The sequence below is a fragment of the Cryptomeria japonica genome, chromosome 4, assembly GCF_030272615.1.
Source record: "Cryptomeria japonica chromosome 4, Sugi_1.0, whole genome shotgun sequence".
Classification (NCBI taxonomy): domain Eukaryota; kingdom Viridiplantae; phylum Streptophyta; class Pinopsida; order Cupressales; family Cupressaceae; genus Cryptomeria; species Cryptomeria japonica.
The window spans coordinates 520,762,123-520,779,615 of NC_081408.1; the positions used below are offsets into that span (position 1 = coordinate 520,762,123).

Consider the following 17,493-nt stretch of genomic DNA (forward strand, 5'->3'; position numbering starts at 1 on the left):
TGAATAAAGAATACAAGCAGAAGAGGTCTAAAATTATAGTTTTTTAAGACTTGGGATGCGGGCCGCAGGCCCTAAATTTGACGCTCGACCTTACCTTTCAAGCAATTTTCTTAGGACTATATATTCAAAGATGTCTTTAAATTATTAAAACATTCTTTCAGTATAAATAAAATTATTTAGAATCATAATATATATATAATACTAAAAATAAATATTTATAGTGTCATATTTGACCCAAACCCTTTTTAACATTTGATCATATTTGACCCGAATAAAGAATACAAGCAGAAGAGGTCTAAAATTATAGTTTTTTAAGACTTGGGATGCGGGCCGCAGGCCCTAAATTTGACGCTCGACCTTACCTTTCAAGCAATTTTCTTAGGACTATATATTCAAAGATGTCTTTAAATTATTAAAACATTCTTTCAGTATAAATAAAATTATTTAGAATCATAATATATATATAATACTAAAAATAAATATTTATAGTGTCATATTTGACCCAAACCCTTTTTAACATTTGATCATATTTGACCCAAAGAACTAGCCTAAATACGGTCATACAGCCATTAAATTTAGGCTCCAATGGGAGTTAAACATCATACACGTGCTAACTAAGTATACGGCATCAGCTTTAGTTGTTTGCGTAATGCGTATGCCTGGGCACCATTACATCTTCAAACCCTTGTTCACCCTTAATTTTCTGTGTCAGATCCGCGGTTCGATTTTCATTCGGGCAACTTTCTGATGCTTCACTCAACAAATTTTGCGAAGATTGGAACGGATCGAGGGGTTTTCGGCTTAAGTCTGCCATGATTTGGGCAAATATGAGCTACAGGTCTTGGACATTATGGATCTCGCAAGATGAGTGAAGAAAACTGGCATTAAGCGTGGCAGCGGTGATATGGATCTGTCCAGAAGGGTTTGATTTTGCAGCTGCATTGTGCTGTGCAAAGCGTTTCAAAGCGGGGCTTCGAACCCAGGCCGCTCAGTAAACCCAGGCGAGTACATAGACTATGTTGTAATTTGAAATTTTGTGGATATTTAGGATATCTTATACGTCTTCCGGAGTCGAGATTTACGTCTTTGAGAATTATCTGAATCGACTTAACAGTTCCAAGCAATCTGCTCGATCATTTTTACGCTTGCGAGAATTTACTTATTGTATCTAGATTTTGTAGTGGAGATTCAGGTCTGTGTCTCTAAGAAAGTTAAGAGCAAGTACACAAACTATGTTGTTGTGCCAGATCAGTGGACATTCGCTATAATTTTTAATTCATTTAAAGTTTAATTGGAGGTTAAGACTCCTTTCAATAAAAAAACCTAGGGCAAGCAGTAAAACGATGTTGCAGTGTCAGATTTGTGGATGTTTACCGTGTTTATTATATTATGAGATTCATTTAAATTTAAAAAATGGCCATTCGAACTCAGGTCACATAAAAGGCCTTGGTTGAGTAGCTGAACTAAGCTGTAATGCCAGATTTGTGTATTGTTAACATAACTTGTACATTCCCAAGAATTTATTGGACCGATCTTGTATATCTTCGAGAATTTACAGAGTTCATTTAAATGTAAAGTGGAGAGTCAATGTTAGATAACTAAGATAATTTCAGAATAGCAATCAAGTTACATTGTGATGCCATATTTGTGAATATTTACCATGGTCTGACTTGTAAAGTGTTTAATTTGGGTAATAATACAACATCCAACTTGTTGAGTGTGGCATATTGCAATAGATAAGGCCAGTTACAAGTTTTAGTGACAGAAGAGATGCCCGTCATTAATGGCATTACGAGTTGGATGATGTAATTTATTCAAATTTAAAACTTTATCATATTTCCTGGGGATTTGAGCCCAGGACTCTGGTACGGAATCCTTGATGCGTTCTGGCTGAGCTCATCCCATTCAACAGAGTCCGTCGACATGTTTGTTTGTGATGTTTTGTATGGTTTTCACATCTTCAAAATTCTATTAAATTTATTAAATTTAAAGTAGATATTTTAACCCAGGTCAGAGGAAAACCTTGGTTGAGCAATGGACGTTAGGTTTTAGGAGCTTTTGGCAATTAACAGATTAATATAGTATACTACTTTCTTCTTCTTTTTTTTTTTTCCAAAAAACTGGCAATTTAAAGTTGTGTCAGTAAAGAACCTTGAGCAGGTAATGAATACTCATTACTGTGTTGATTTATGGACATTTTAACAAAATATTTACATATTTGGATCATTTAAATTTTTTGAAGTGGAGACATGGATCTAGGTCACCGAGAAATGTCAGCCCCTTTCCTTTCCTTTTTCAGGAAAGCAACAACTATTATGCTACTGTGTCAGATGTGTGCATATTTAACAAATAGTTTTCATTTTGTTGGATTTACTGATTTCTTCTACATTTTAAAGAAAATATTTTGATAAGAAAAATTATATTTTCATACTTGAAAGTTCTCTAAAATTCAGTTAAAATTTTCACCTTTTGCAAATCTTAGTGTTAAATGAAGTTAACCATAGGAAAGCTTTGTGAACCTTTATGTATTCTAAACTTTGCTTTTATACAAATTGTGCGGCATTTTCAGCTTTCTTAATGGTTATTTGCACACTCTGAGCATTTTTCTGTTCCTTAATGCATCTTTTGATCTTCTTTTCTCTGTAACTTACTGTCTAATTGTAAATGATGGCAATTGTCTCTGAGTAGTAGAGGGTAAATTTTTTTCACATCTATTTTTATTCAGTGTAAATATTGTGACATTGAGACTCTTTTTCCATTTTCAGGAGAGGGAATATATTGCACTAGGGTATAAGTTAAGATCTCTTGTTTGCATAAGACACTTCATGCACAAGATGAAGAATGGTGTGCTAGAATGCAGTGTCTGCCATTCGAAGTTGGGAATCTCCCCAACTACTCGGGGGATTTCCAGGGCATATGATAGTCATCGGAGCAAGATGTCCTCAAAGTTCCGTGCTCTAAATGTTCTTTTGGTAGTGGGTGATTGCATTCTGATTGGTCTACAGGTGAGTTCGATTATTTGCTGTTCATTCATTGGCTTGCTGTTTCTTTCAAATGTCTCTTAGTTGAATGGTTTTAATTCTGTAAATTAAATAATATACGCATGTGTTTCAGTTATCCGTATTTGTATGGAAACTAATATGGTGAATATCACTGTTATACAATCACTTAGCATAATTGGGACAAAGAAGAGCAAAGCTTTATAAGTCAATCTTCTTTTTTTCTACAAAAAGAAAAAATTCCCCATTTTAATATATTGGCTAATCACTCCATTTCCGTCTTTTGTTATATTGAAGAAAGCTTGCAATTGACAAAGATGGCTCAGTACAAGCAACTGAGAACAAATAACACCAAGCTCCTAAAGAGCATTAACATTAGAATGCAACTTATAAATCAAAATTAGAATGCAACTTAGAAATCAACAATAGAAGCCAACAATGGAAGTCCAAGACTGACAACTTAGATTCCCATATTAGATGTCACTATTTGGATTTGAACTTGGGCATCCATGCTGAGAACTCAGTGATATATAAATCGAGTCCAATCCCTTGACATTACTCCATTTCCTTTGTTTGGATACTGTAATCTATAAAACCTCTTTGGCATTTTGTATTTGATTGCTTATTTGGAGATGTGCCTTTTGTATTTGGACAACTTGGATGTACTCATTTTGACCCAAATGGTAAATGCTCTACTCATAGATATTCCAAATTAACAACAAATGTTTGCCTTCGTAACTTTGCATTGTTATTTTTGACTTTTATCATTCTAGTTTTAACATTCTTCTCATAGATGGCCTAAACTAACAAAATATAGTTGCCATTGTAACTTTGTATTGCTATTTTTAACTTATATAGTATTGGTTTTTAATAAGCATATTTCTGATAGAGTGATGTGTGCTCTTAGACCAAGGCTGTATATTTCTCAATGATAAAATGTACACTTGATATTTACTGTAAATTGTAATTTTTTTCAGTGACAATACAATTGATTTGTTTACAGGGTACATCTTCTTAATATATCTGATGGGTGGAACCTCAATACTCATTCTGTACCCTAAAGTGTCATGTGGGATTGCTTTTGATAAACACTGGAGAATTCAATTGAAAAGGAGGATCCATAATTTTCTGAATCTTCTTCTGGGTTAATTGTGCTTTTGAATTATTTTTATTTTTGATGAATAGAACCCTGAGACTAGTTGTATTCTACAGAGGATTCATTTAGGACCACTTTTGATGAACTTGGGAATCTGGTGGAAACAGAGAACCCATAATATCTTGAATACATGTTGTGTAAGATGCATGCTATTGTTGTTTGTGGAGGCCATTGTCTTTTCAAGATATTATTATTGTCTTTTGCCAGAAAACTTGTAGGAATGGGAGTAATCTGTAACACAATCGATTCCACTTCTTTTTATACAACAGGTTACAGGCCATATGTGTAAAGAAAAGCAAAAGAATTACATTAGTCTATTCACTTCCTAACTGGTAGTAGCATAAAAATAATGCCTGAACACAAGAAAATACCAGTATCCCATGATGGGACACCACATATCCCACTAGTGCATGAAATTTAACCATGTAATTAACCTCAATACTGATACAAATCCAAGAAAGACTAAATACTGTTCAAAAGTGTAACTGAAAATAGCATAATAATGACAAAGATCATTGGGGATATTCCTCCTTATCATCAAATAAATAAAAGCACTAAGCATCACGAGAAAAAATACAAATTAACCAGCATTAGGATGAGGTGGCATGGCAGGTGCAACACCTTGTTCATGTTCCATTCTGATTGTATCGGTGGGTTGGCAACTGGGATTAGGAGCCAACCATGGTCCTTTCCGCACAAAAGCTCATCCATCAGGGGGTTGGCGAAAAGATGTCGCTTCAAATTCAAAATCTATCAGACTATTACCAGTTCACTAACCTTTACTCTTACACAATTTTATTTTTTGCAGCAGTTCTTTCTATGAAGGGATGTTTATTAACCTTTACTCTTACACAATTTTATTTTTTGCAGCAGTTCTTTCTATGAAGGGATGTTTATTATTAAATTATAATATGTTTTCTTCTAGCTAAGATCAATCCGTGCTAGATTACAAGCACTTTGCTTTGGTTTTTGTTTTCACCTTGAATTTCTAATGAATAAAAACTCCTAGCATTTAAAGGTCCAGGAATTTTTGGGAGAAGCAACATCAATATATAGCTTCACCCAATAGGCTTGTGGGTGTCCATTTGGTTCCTTGAGATTTCTTTTGACAACTCAAATCAAATTCACATTAAATGCTTGATAAGAATACAAAACATAATATAAAAGGTACAACTCAAATCAAATTCACATTAAAAGTAGAAAAGATATTCTAAAGATGCTCAAGGAAAAATAATAGGGTTAATGGTTATTTAAAGGATAAAGAAGGATAATGGTTATTTGACATACTTGGTTGAAGGATACAAAAGGAGCTCTTCTTTGTTCTACGAAGTATTTATTGTAAATACAAAACCAAGTGTCCTATGGTATGTCTTTTAAAGAATGCTTGGCACTCGCTTGATAAATCTTGTGACATAAACATGTTGCAAGGTGTGCGCCCTTGGTCTCCTTGTGCTGTGTAGTGCAGCGCTCGGGTTTGTGACATGGCTTAACCGCCTCCTGTGGATTCTATAAGTCTAGTGGTTGTATCGGGAATTGACAAGTTGAACTTTTGGCGCAATGGCAACCACACTTGTAACAAGTGGTATTAGAGCTTGGTCGTAGGTTCAAACCCCTCGCTTGTGCTTGGGGGGGGATTGTTGCAAGGTGTGCGCCCTTGGTCTCTTTGTGCTGTGCAGTGCAGCATTCGGGTTTGTGACATGGCTTAACCGCCTCGTATGGATTCTATAAGTCTAGTGGTTGTATCGGGCATTAATAGGTCGATCTTTTGGTGCAATGGCAACCGCACTTGTAACAAAACATTTTCTTGATAGCAGTTAAAGATGAAATATTAGATCTATAAAATGGGATTGTTGTTGAGTGTGTTCGACCACCTCTTTGAATTGTGTTTCATGTGCTGGGTCAAAGGCAATACTTAGTACATCTAACACCACCATTTTGAAAATTGGAATCACTTAGAAGCCATTTCATGCTATCATTGAGTTTGATATGGTGGAAAAAGGAAGCAATGCATATATATTTTTCATAACAGAGCCCTAAAGTGATCAACACAGAAACACAAGCATATCTTAAAGTTAAATGAACAAAGCTAGATATCAAGGATGGGAAATGATCCTACCAATTCTAGTCTCAAGTGGTTGGTTATTGAAAGAGAAACTAAGTTGCTAGTTTGAGTAAATGATGAAGTATGGTCATAGATATGCCGGTATAATGAATTTTTCCTTGGGTTTGGTATGGTTGTGTATTGCAATACTATATATATTATGAAAAATATATTAAAATACCCATAATTGTGCAAATATATGAAATTGAAAATACATTTGATGCTTGATACTACGATAGTGATAAATATAATTTATAATTCAAAGTATTTTTATGTGTCAAATCAATTGAAAATAGTATAGTTGACTATAAACATCATGGGCAATGCCTTGTTTATTTTAGAGATTTTATATAACTAATTTATTAGGCTAATGTTATTCATAGTAAAAGAAATAATTACTGGCTTCATGTTATTAAAAACAACACAAGCTTTACATTTTGCCACCTTTGAAGTGTCTAGTGCATTAGTATTGCGGGTTTTGTTTTTTTAACTTTTTTACTTTATGTTGGGTACACACGAAGGGGGTTAATATTTTAATATTAGATACATATAATCTGATTAATTTTTTATTGTTGTTTTGTTTACTAAATGTACGTTACTTGGTTTTTCATATATATATATATATATTTGGTACAGGTGTACCCACAACAAATTCAATCCCCATGTTTTTTTGCAATACCAGCCTACCCACACTGGAACTAGAACTGATAACTTAGTCTCTATACATTCACATATCATTAAGTTTCTATCTATTTGTCGCTATACCTTCACATCCCATTAATTTTCCATCCATCTTTGTTTTACTATATAAAGTCTAAAGCCCCATTGTAGTTTGATCCTCCCCTTATGTTCCTGGGCCATTCTTTTAGCCAATTTTAATGTATTTTATTTTTTCGGCAGCTGATTCTCTGCTTGAATGAATAGCCCCTTCAGTATTCTTATTCTTTTTTAGTAGATACCTTGAACAAGTTGCCTATGATGCTTCTTGGCATATCCTCACCTTGGGTCTATGTGTATCTTTATTGGGATAATTACTTACCTCCATCTTCTTGTTTCAATCTGATAGCTTGATGTCCTCTCTTCTTCCATTTTTTCAGATCTTGATGCTTATTTTGTGCTTCCCAATTTGTTTTTCTTCACGGCATATTTTGTTTTCTGTTATATTATATGCTTGCAATCTGAAATTCCTAGATATATTAAGAATTTATTTCCTTGCCAATTTTATTTTATTTTATGAACACATAGTATTGTTTGCCACATCTTTCACAAGCCAGTTTTTTAATATTGTTTATGTTGGTTTCTAATGACTATTTTCTGGGTATTGCAGCCGATATTGGTATACATTTCTAAGGTTGATGGGAAGTTTGCCTTTAGTCCTGTAAGTGTTAACTTTCTGACGGAGGTTGCAAAAGTTGTTTTTGCCATAGTCATGCTCCTGTTCCAGGTTCATACTTTTCACCATTGCTTGAAATTGCTGCCTTTTTAACTTCCCGTTTCATGTTATCATTGGAATTAGTTAGATAAAAAATTTGCTACTGTTCCAGTGATTTTACATGTGTAAAGTTTTTCTACCTTATGTGGTTGTACATTCAATTTGTGTGCTATTCTGTTAGTTTCAATCTTATGGAACCTTTTTGTTTTGTTTAGAAATGAATCTCATTTAACACCAGTCAATGCTAAAGCCTAAAAGTACATTCACTGTTGTAATTACTAATTAATAAGGTAAAAAAATTTGTTACTGTTTCACTGATCTTATACATGCAATTTTTTATATTTTATGTGGTTCTACATTTAATTTGTGTGCTAGTCTGTAAGTTCTAATCTTATGGAACATTTTGTTTTGTATCTTGTATCATACCAGTGAATTCTAAAACTATTGTCAGCTCAGTCTTAGGATCATATGGAAAGTCTTGCTCCATACAAACCATAAAAGCTAATATCTGAGCCTTTGCTCGAAGAGAGAGATTTAACATCCTTATGAAAACATGGAAGCTTGGCTTTGAAAAGAATTGCCATTTCCTTCTTAAATCATTAGCTTTGCTAAGGTGATTGGGTAGTTGACCTCATGGGAAGTATCCTTGCATATAGCTGAATTGTATGCCAAATAATTTTGCAGCGATTGCTGATCATCCAAGTCACCAAGAAAGTAGGGAAATGAAAAAAATGAATCCAACCTGCAACCATGCCTATAAAATTCTCACAAGAGTCTTATCTCTATAAGACATGATTAATGGACTTCTCTGTCCCATGCAAACTGCATAAAGAATTTGTTATGTCAACTTTGTGAAGCAGTAGCCACCTTGAGACTTTACTTGAAAGAATCTCTTTCTTTTTGAACTAAGTCTGGTAGCACTTTAGCCAACACATTCGAGGGTGTCATGTGGATGTAGTGTCTCACAATTTCTTTTGTTCATATATCTATGCTAATGGCCTTGCCCTTTTCATGTATTCAATAATATCAATCTTTTGTACGTATAAGATGCCATTGACTTCGACTATAATCTGCAGTAACTGGAAGACCTTACTATAACCTCTTTGTGTAGAAGTTAACAGATGGAACATTGATTTTTGCTCCACACTATGTGTGGAAGTCATGGACTAATCCAGAAGGTTAATTAGCAAGAAGAAAAAGAAAAAATATTGTTCATGCTCGTTGCATCAGAATCTCTTGGGTATGTTCAAGAATCATTTGAGACATTGGTCATCGATTGAGTTGAGATGCTATTTTGTGCTTATGTCTGTCATAGCAATGGTTTGTTGTACAAGTTTTCTCAAGTCAAGAAGAAAATAACAACACATAGGTAACATCCTTTTTGCAAATCATTCAGTATGCACTGTTTGTTAGAACTACCATAATCTTTACTACATCAACGGTATATTAACACTTGATAATGATCCCCATATATATAATTTCCTCAAAAAAAGCACACACACATGTAGTTCAAAGAGTTCTGGTAAATATCTTTGTTCTAAACTCCCTTCAGCAGTCATGGAGGTAGAAATGATACTTATAAATCCACCCAAAATGTTTACTGGAAAACAAGTTTGAAGCCAAAATACAGGACAATTTATGATGAATATCAAGTAAAAACTGAGGGTAACCAGGAGAAACCAAATAGGATAGGTTCTATATCATTGTTGTACTCTGACAGTAAATTAGAACATATATCGAAAAGTTTCATTATGCATCTGCACTGCTAAGTAGAACAATTGAATTAGGATAACAGTGGAAAGATTAATGAAGATGGCTGAATTCAATCCTTCTTGTACCATTCTCAAGGCTTTTAAATCTTCTTTCAACATTGAAGTTTTAAACTTAAGACAATTTTCAAGTCCGGATAGTTGAAGTATAAGTGTCAGGGATCCTAATTTTATGGAAACCTTTTGAAAGGCATTTTCCAATGCTTAGGAATTTGATAAAAAATTGATAGGGGGCATCAACCGAAATGTGACTGGTAAATACTAAATAGAGAAGGTTTATCAGCTTGTGGATATGTCGAGGTCGTATGTTGGAATGGCTGACATTTTCAAAAGGGAAACTTTCATTTGTAGAATCTTGAACTAAAAAATTGAGCCTTGGATAGAGGATGAGCATAAATGTCAAAATAAGAATCTATTTGGAGGCTTTTTTGAGTCCAAACTTTACAATCTTATAGCAATCCTCAACTTCAGGTGAAATCTATGTAAGAGAACTGTTATACAAGGAGAATGGAGGGAAAGAAAGCTATGCACTGCTTGACTTACCCTAATCCAGATGGGTGCCTTAATAAAAGTAGGGTTGTTAGCATAATCGTATGCCTGAATAAAATTTAGGTTGTTAGCATTATCATTATCTAGTAATTACTTTCTTTCTTGGGAATGTGAAAGAAAACTTGAACTTGTTCCACCAGAGATTTAGACCACTTAATGATGGGAAAATTAGAAAGGGAAATTTTATGCTATGATACTAAATTGTGGAAGGCTATAATGAAAATCACTTTGTTTTGATAAGAATATCTAGATTCCTCGCTTCTTAATGTACTTTGGGTGCAAAGATATTTATAAAATGGCTCATTTCCTTTAGGTGACAGCTATGATATTGTGACTTTGAGGTCAACCAAATGAAGTTAATGCGCAAGATTTTCATGTTTTTATTGTGTTTCAATTTTTGATGAATGCTCTCAATAGGTCAGTTGTAAATCAAGTATACGTGCACATAGTTGTTATTCTTATGTGAGCTCCCCCTTGAAATTCAGTCTCATCTATTCAAAGATTTTGCTAAGTTTACATTTTTGGCTTAAGTTCACAAATTGCTTCTTTTGTTCCAATATTTTCCGCATTTAAGGCTAAATCATTCTGTTTCAAGGAAAAGGAGGAGATTGAAAGAAAATTATTTTATCCCCATCATCTTAAAACACGAATATCCAATCTACATTCACTGTGAAGCTAGGTGTTTGTGGTCTTTATGCATCCATGAATGCATATGTGGTTTTGCATTAGATCATAATGTTGTTGATTCTTCTGATGCAATCCTTACTGCGAACAGTTTATGATGTTGGTATCATTTCATATTCTCCTCCATGATCTTCAGCAGCTCAATGTTTCTTTGAGGGGTTCTTCCCTTGCAGAGCTATTTATACTTGACAATATCTCATGGCTCAAAAATTTAAATATTTTTTAGGTTTACTCCCTCTTGCTTTGAGCTTATTTACCGTTTATAACCTAGGGGATTTTGACTTTGGTAATCTTCTTGAGCATCATTAACCTATATTGGTTATTCTGGGAATTTGGTGTTAATTTTTTTCTTTCTTTCTTTCTTATAACATTGAGGCAGTTTGAAAGGTACAAGTGCATGCTTGGCTTGAGCAGTTATAGAATTCATTTCACAAACAAGTAGTCTAGACATATGCCTCTTCGCAATTTTGTTGTATCTAACTTCTATTGTTTTTTGGATGTACATGCAGGCCCGGAGACAAAAACCAGGAGAGAAATCTATTCTTTCTTTTTCCACGATATTGCAGGTGAGAATTTTTTAACATCTTTACGATTTGTACTCAATCTTGGTTGCTTACTTCTGGAACTATGTTAATTATCTTTGGATCAGTTAATTGTTATGAAACATATTCCAGGTCATACTAACTAATTTTTTTTTTGGGAGTTAATCAGCAAACGAAAAGAAAATATTTTTTCAAAAAATTTTGATTTGATTGGGAAAAAAGTCAGATAGAGTTAGGGTTATGGAAAAAAGGGAAAAATGGTTAGGGTTTCTGAAAAAGAAAAAAAATTGCACTGATCAATTGCTTCCCCCTCTATATAAATGAGGAGAGGGCCCCTGCCCCCCAGGCAAGATATATGGCCTAAAATTGGGAATGTGCAAATTTTTCATGGTTATTCAGGTAAAAATTGTGATTTATTACGGAGAAATTGCCAGAAAATTATCTAATCGAACAATTAAGTAAAACTTGCAATTTTGGCAGTGAAGAAATCCTGAAATGGTCCAATTCCCAAGAAATCATGATTTCTCGCAATTTACAGGTCACCTCTAATGGATGTGTGTCACCTCTCTAATAATTTATTGACAGGTCAATTGGTAGCCACAGTTAACGATCATAATCTACACTGGAAGTTTTCTGATCTCCAACTGTCTTCCCAAGACAGAGGACATAGAAATATTGAAAAAAGCTCACTAGCTTCATTCCTAGCTTTGACTAGTATATGATTTTGACTTTTATAGCAGTGTTGACCATCAAATTTTCAACCACTCCTGCAGTGTTAATGAAGCATGTGAAGGGAATCTTATTCTTCATTCACTTCATAATGGTCGGTTTATTTCCTGCTGCATAAATGACCATTGGCTTTCTATGCCTACATTGACCAAGAACAAGTTAGTGTTTATTGATCAAGCTCTCCCACATTGATTGAAGGTACAATTGATAATTTCTGCTAATTTTTCAATGTGATGGCTCCGCTAATATTTCATTGTCACATCATTCTGAGAACTGTCTAGATTGATAAAAAACAAGATATACGTTTTTGTAGTACTTACTTCAGTAGCAGACCCTGTGGTTATCCTCTGCATTTTCATTATGGCTCTCAACTCATGGAGCTCTCTCACAATGCTGGACATAGATTATTTGTGGTAGATCTTAGAAAAATCACAATGATAATGAAACGTACGTGAATGGGATTGAGAAGAGGACCAAAGGTTCTCGAAAAGAGTACAGTAATATGACTGGTGGGGCAAAGACAAGTGAACTGCACCAAACGGGGATCACAAGATTTAGGCTTAGAAGAATAACTTTCAGTTAGCTAAATATGTCTCCATTAATAAATTGGAATAAGTCAATAAACTAATTTAGTTAAATATCTTTTTTTTTAGGTAGATATGTGTAATCCATAATCAGCTATTTAATGATTGAGAACAATGCTACAAACACATCCTTTTCCAAAATGAAGGAATTAAAGTATGCTTCTTACTCCATAATTCTTAATTTTCTATATGAGCAAAATTACAAATTACAGTGGGAAAAAAAAGATTCTTAACCTTGTGTCAGAGAAATATCTTTACAGTACTTAGAATAATCTACAACAAAACATGCATCCATGACAGAAAAATAATTTACCTGGAGAAACCCTCTTGGGATATTCTTTGCTACAGTACTTGAGAGAAATACATATATATCAAGAGTTGATTTCTCCCTCACAGAAAATGTTACAACAGACTCCTCTGTGTTTGGCTACTTTTGACTTGGCTAAAATTTGAATGGTGATTTGGATGGGTTTAGACTCTGGTTCATGAGCTACACCATTTGGTGCCTCTCCATACTTGACTATCATCCCTCAACTCTATGAGGAGGACAAGGGAAAAAGAAGGCTGTATCCACATGGATGATGCTTTCTTGCCTTTCCTTTTTTTCTACATGATCCGTTCAGGTCAAATGTTTGTCATTGGATTATTAACTATAGTTGAGTACTCTAAATTTTTAGTTTCTATCATCAATAAATATAATTAGAAGTTTTTTTTTTTTTTTTTTTGTTAAGATAAGTGCTATCATTTATGGGGATAGCTCCCTATATTGCTTGAAATTATGAAAATTATGATTTTAGACAATAAAGACCCACTTGTCAATACACACCTATCCCTCTATGCACGTATACCCAACATTACATGAAAGATCCAAAAAGTTATCAGCCCACATTTATCCATATATACCCCACTACTATTCTGACACTACCCAGAGATTACACCTGCCCCCCGATGGCTTGATAGATTACAGCATCAAATTCACCAATACCGATTTCATTGCGGGTGGAGTTCTCCGGAAGCCACCAATATAATTAGAGGTTAAAGTTTAATTAAATTTTATAGATGTTGTAATGTAAATACTATGTTTATTGTTTTGTGTTTTGAATGTTTGATATGTTGTTGATTTTTTATTGTTTTGTTTTTATGAAAGCGATATTATTGGTTATTTATTTATTTTTTTTATCGTTCATATTATTGGTTATTTTTTTATATTTTTTATTGGTAATATTATTGGTTATTGTTACAATATCAATGTCTGTTATTTAAAATCCATTGTGCAGCAATCTTTCTTGTATTTGAATGGTTTGTATTTTGTTTATAAAAATGATGTTATAATAAAATGCATGAATTTTGTATTCTTAACTGAATTTTGTTTGATGAATTTTGTGATGCATATGATTTTACAATTTTATACCTTTTCTTTAATAGAATCTAACTTTTTACAAATTCCTAAGTTTTACAAAAACAGAACACAGAAAGCTTACCGAGGAATTCAATTGAAAATATAAGAAGCAAACACTTTCTTATATAGGTTTACAATGAGCTAAGAATAGACTGAACTGAAAATAGCAAAAGCTAAATAAAGCATAAAGACTAATTTAAGACAAACATAAAATCAAAATGGTTTTACAAAAACAGAACACAGAAAGCTTACTGAGGAATTCAATTGATAATATAAGAAGCAAACACTTTCTTATATAGGTTTACAATGAGCTAAGAATAGACTGAACTGAAAATAGCAAAAGCTAAATGAAGCATAAAGACTAATTTAAGACAAACGTAAAATCAAAATGGTTCCATTGCATATAGCTAGATTCTAGATGAAAAGTGAACCAAATTAGATCTTAAGAGTAAGAAATTGATGCTTATAGGATACAATGACAATCGTAAGGTCTAAAGGTTGATTGATTTTGACATTGACCACTAGACTTTTAGTAGAGATGTTGTGATTGATGAGGAAGCATGGCCTTTCTAGACATCTCGAGAACTCCAGATTATCCAAGATTAACTAGTTGTAGCTAAGGATTCGGGTGTTTAGCTTTAGGAAGCTTCGCCTGAAGGGGGGGGACTTAGAGCACGAGGAATTAAACCCAATTTTCATTGATGATAACTTGAATCAGCATCTAGGTGACACATATACATGTAGCCCAAGTCATGATGGCAATGCTGATTTGGATGCAGAGACTTCTAATAGAAGACCAAAGTGGCGAGAAAGCACCATTGGAGATGTTTGGGTAAGTGAAATGATCGAGAGTAGATCATCAAGAGGCAAGAGCATGCCAAACACAAACTTTGGTCTCATGGCCAATATTAAGGATGTGTATGAGCCATAGGTGTTTATAGGGGCAAAAGGAAAACCGAAATGGGAAAAGGCTATGGAAATCAAACATGAGAGGCTTATGAAGAATGAGACTTGGGATCTTTCAGATTTTACCAATGTAGAAACCAATTGGCTGCAAATGGGTTTACAAAGTCAAGTACAAGGTAGATGGTACTCTTGACAAGTACAAAGTTCTATTGGTCATAAAAGGGTTCTCAAAAAGAGAAGGCATTGACTATGAAGAATACTTGCTCCTATAGCAAAGTTGAACACCATTTGATTAGTTCTAGTCATGCAATGTAGTCTAGCTTGACGGTCCATCAAATGGATGTGAATAGTTCGTTTCTCAATGAAGATTTGGATGATGAAGTGTGCATGTCACAACCACAAGGCTTTTAGGCTGCAGGGAAGGAGCATCTTGTGCCTATTGAAGAAATCTCTATAATGCTTGAAGTAGGCAGCTAGGCATGGTACATCAAAATTGATAAGTATTTGGTTAAACATGGATTCCTATGGAGTCCTCTGAATCCAAATCTATACATCAAACACAATGGTAATGACATCATTCTTTGTAATGTCCCCAAATTGGGATTAACTTGTTTGTGTCCAAAAACAAGAATTTCAACAATAACATACTAAAGTTAACTCAAATTAATCATTAATAATTTAAGAAGTGATGAACCAATACACACGTTAGTGAATAAGTAGATTATGATAAGCATTATAACTAGCGAACTATCCTATAACCAATCATAGCTTAGTTTGGTAAGAAAACTCAAAAGGGCGCTATTAAACTTCCCAACCCAACTAAGCTCGAGAGCACACAATGTTCAATCATGGCAACTCGCTCTTGTCCAACAAGCGACAAGAACGCCCAACTATGACTAATTCCATCCCTTTGGGTAATCTATTCGCATCTCGGTCCACAAGAAGCAAGGATGTCCAACTATGACTAGTTCAATCCCTTGGGGTAATCTATTTGGCTCTTGGCCCACAAGCGGCAGGATTGTCCAACTATGACCAGTTTCATCCTTTGGGGTAATCTATTCACCTCTCGGCCCACAAGCACTAGGAACGTCCAACTATGACCAATTCCATCCCTTGGGGTGGTCTACTTAGTTTGGGGGAGCCGACAAACCTCATCTCCCTAGCTTATTTCCTCCTTATGATTGGGGTTCCTTAATCCACAATTGGGTGTCCAGAACATCCTTCCCTTCTAAGCCCAAGGGCGGGGCACTCCTTGCACCCCCTTGGCCTCATGGGACTATCAGTCAACCACCATGTGGTGGTGTGCTTAGAAGAGGACCTCATAATTGTTTCCCCTCCTTTAGTTCCCTCACTAACCTTCTCATGATTGGTTGCAGCAGTTTATATATTCTTCATTATTGACTATATGCAATATGTGAGGTTTTATGCATACTATTTTATTCATATATCACACATATATACACTAGATACAATGGATGTCCAGCCATTACTATGGATTTTCATCTAGTAAGTTCATAGCCATATCATCTAGACTGCATAGTATCCTACACTAGGTATAACCGTAATCTTTTAGCATACATTCCTAGAAGGATTATTACATATTACATAGGTTATTATGTATCTATTATTGGTTCATCACTATGTGAAGAGTTATTCATTAAACACCAATTTGCCGTGTACCGATGGTTTTTGAGTTGTCAGGTGGTTGTTAGGGACTGTGGGTGGTCTGAAGCAATATATGTATTTGGAATTAAAGATCTTATGTTCTTGATGCCCATGATCCCCCCTTTCTCCAAGGAAGATCCAGCCTATATATAGCTGTTGGGGTGAAGGGTCACCTCCCTTGCTTATGGTGATGTCTCTCCAAATTGTGTTGCCTCCTTAACTTGAAGTGCTGTTCTTCCATTAACCCAGTCAGCCTTTTAATATAGTAATTAATGTTATGGGATTGTTGATGTGGATTTTGTACACGACCAAACACAGAATAAAAAACCTATAGGCACCTTATCCTCTCTTGAATAAAGCTCCCGAATGCTGAAGATATCGCAGAAGGATCAATTGGAGAAACTTCAAGGTTTTGTTAAGTAGGATCTCTACTCGTGGATAAGCCCTTCGTGGTATGATGTGATTTTGTTGGAATCACAAGGGGACTTACACTCGATGACCTGAACATCTGATTTGCTGGAATCACAAGTCCTATTTACTAACTGGAAGACAAACAAATGGTAAAAGATGCAGGGTCTAGGAAGTTTGCTCTACTGCCTAGAATGCGAGAAGATGGATGGATGACTAGGTGGAGTCCTACTGGGCTGGGTCTCACCATCAGGCTTGAGCAATCCGACACCAACTCAGTGCGATCTTCTAAGGGATGCTTCCAATATGTTCAAATTGTACGCCATCAGACACTGATCACCATTCAAGATAATGCATGAACAATAGATGTGTAACGACTTAAGATTAAGCTCATTTTATGCTAGTTGACCACGCAGGGCGCACTTACAATCAGTAAGGGGCTAGTGGTATGGACCAGACGGATTCCACATAGGTGCATTCAACGACTTCTTTCATTCAATTTAATTATCTATCATCTAAAATGAAGATTCAACAACAGACCATGCATATTGCAACGAAACAACACACTTC

General features: G+C 34.7%; 1 protein-coding gene across 2 annotated transcripts in view; it reads left to right on the top strand.

Annotated features, from left to right (window-relative positions):
• Positions 1-603: 603 nt before the first annotated feature.
• Positions 604-17,493, top strand: part of LOC131050225 (CMP-sialic acid transporter 5) — a 42,113-nt gene continuing 25,223 nt past the window's right edge. The window contains exons 1-4 of one of the 2 annotated variants that reach the window (XM_057984407.2): positions 607-1,001; positions 2,766-3,005; positions 7,584-7,700; positions 11,200-11,256. In XM_057984407.2, the coding sequence (XP_057840390.1) occupies positions 2,826-3,005; positions 7,584-7,700; positions 11,200-11,256 (354 nt within the window). In that variant the 5' untranslated portion in view covers positions 607-1,001; positions 2,766-2,825. Of the gene's footprint in view, positions 1,002-2,765; positions 3,006-7,583; positions 7,701-11,199; positions 11,257-17,493 lie in introns of both variants that reach the window. The other variant, XM_057984408.2, reaches the window with a different exon arrangement.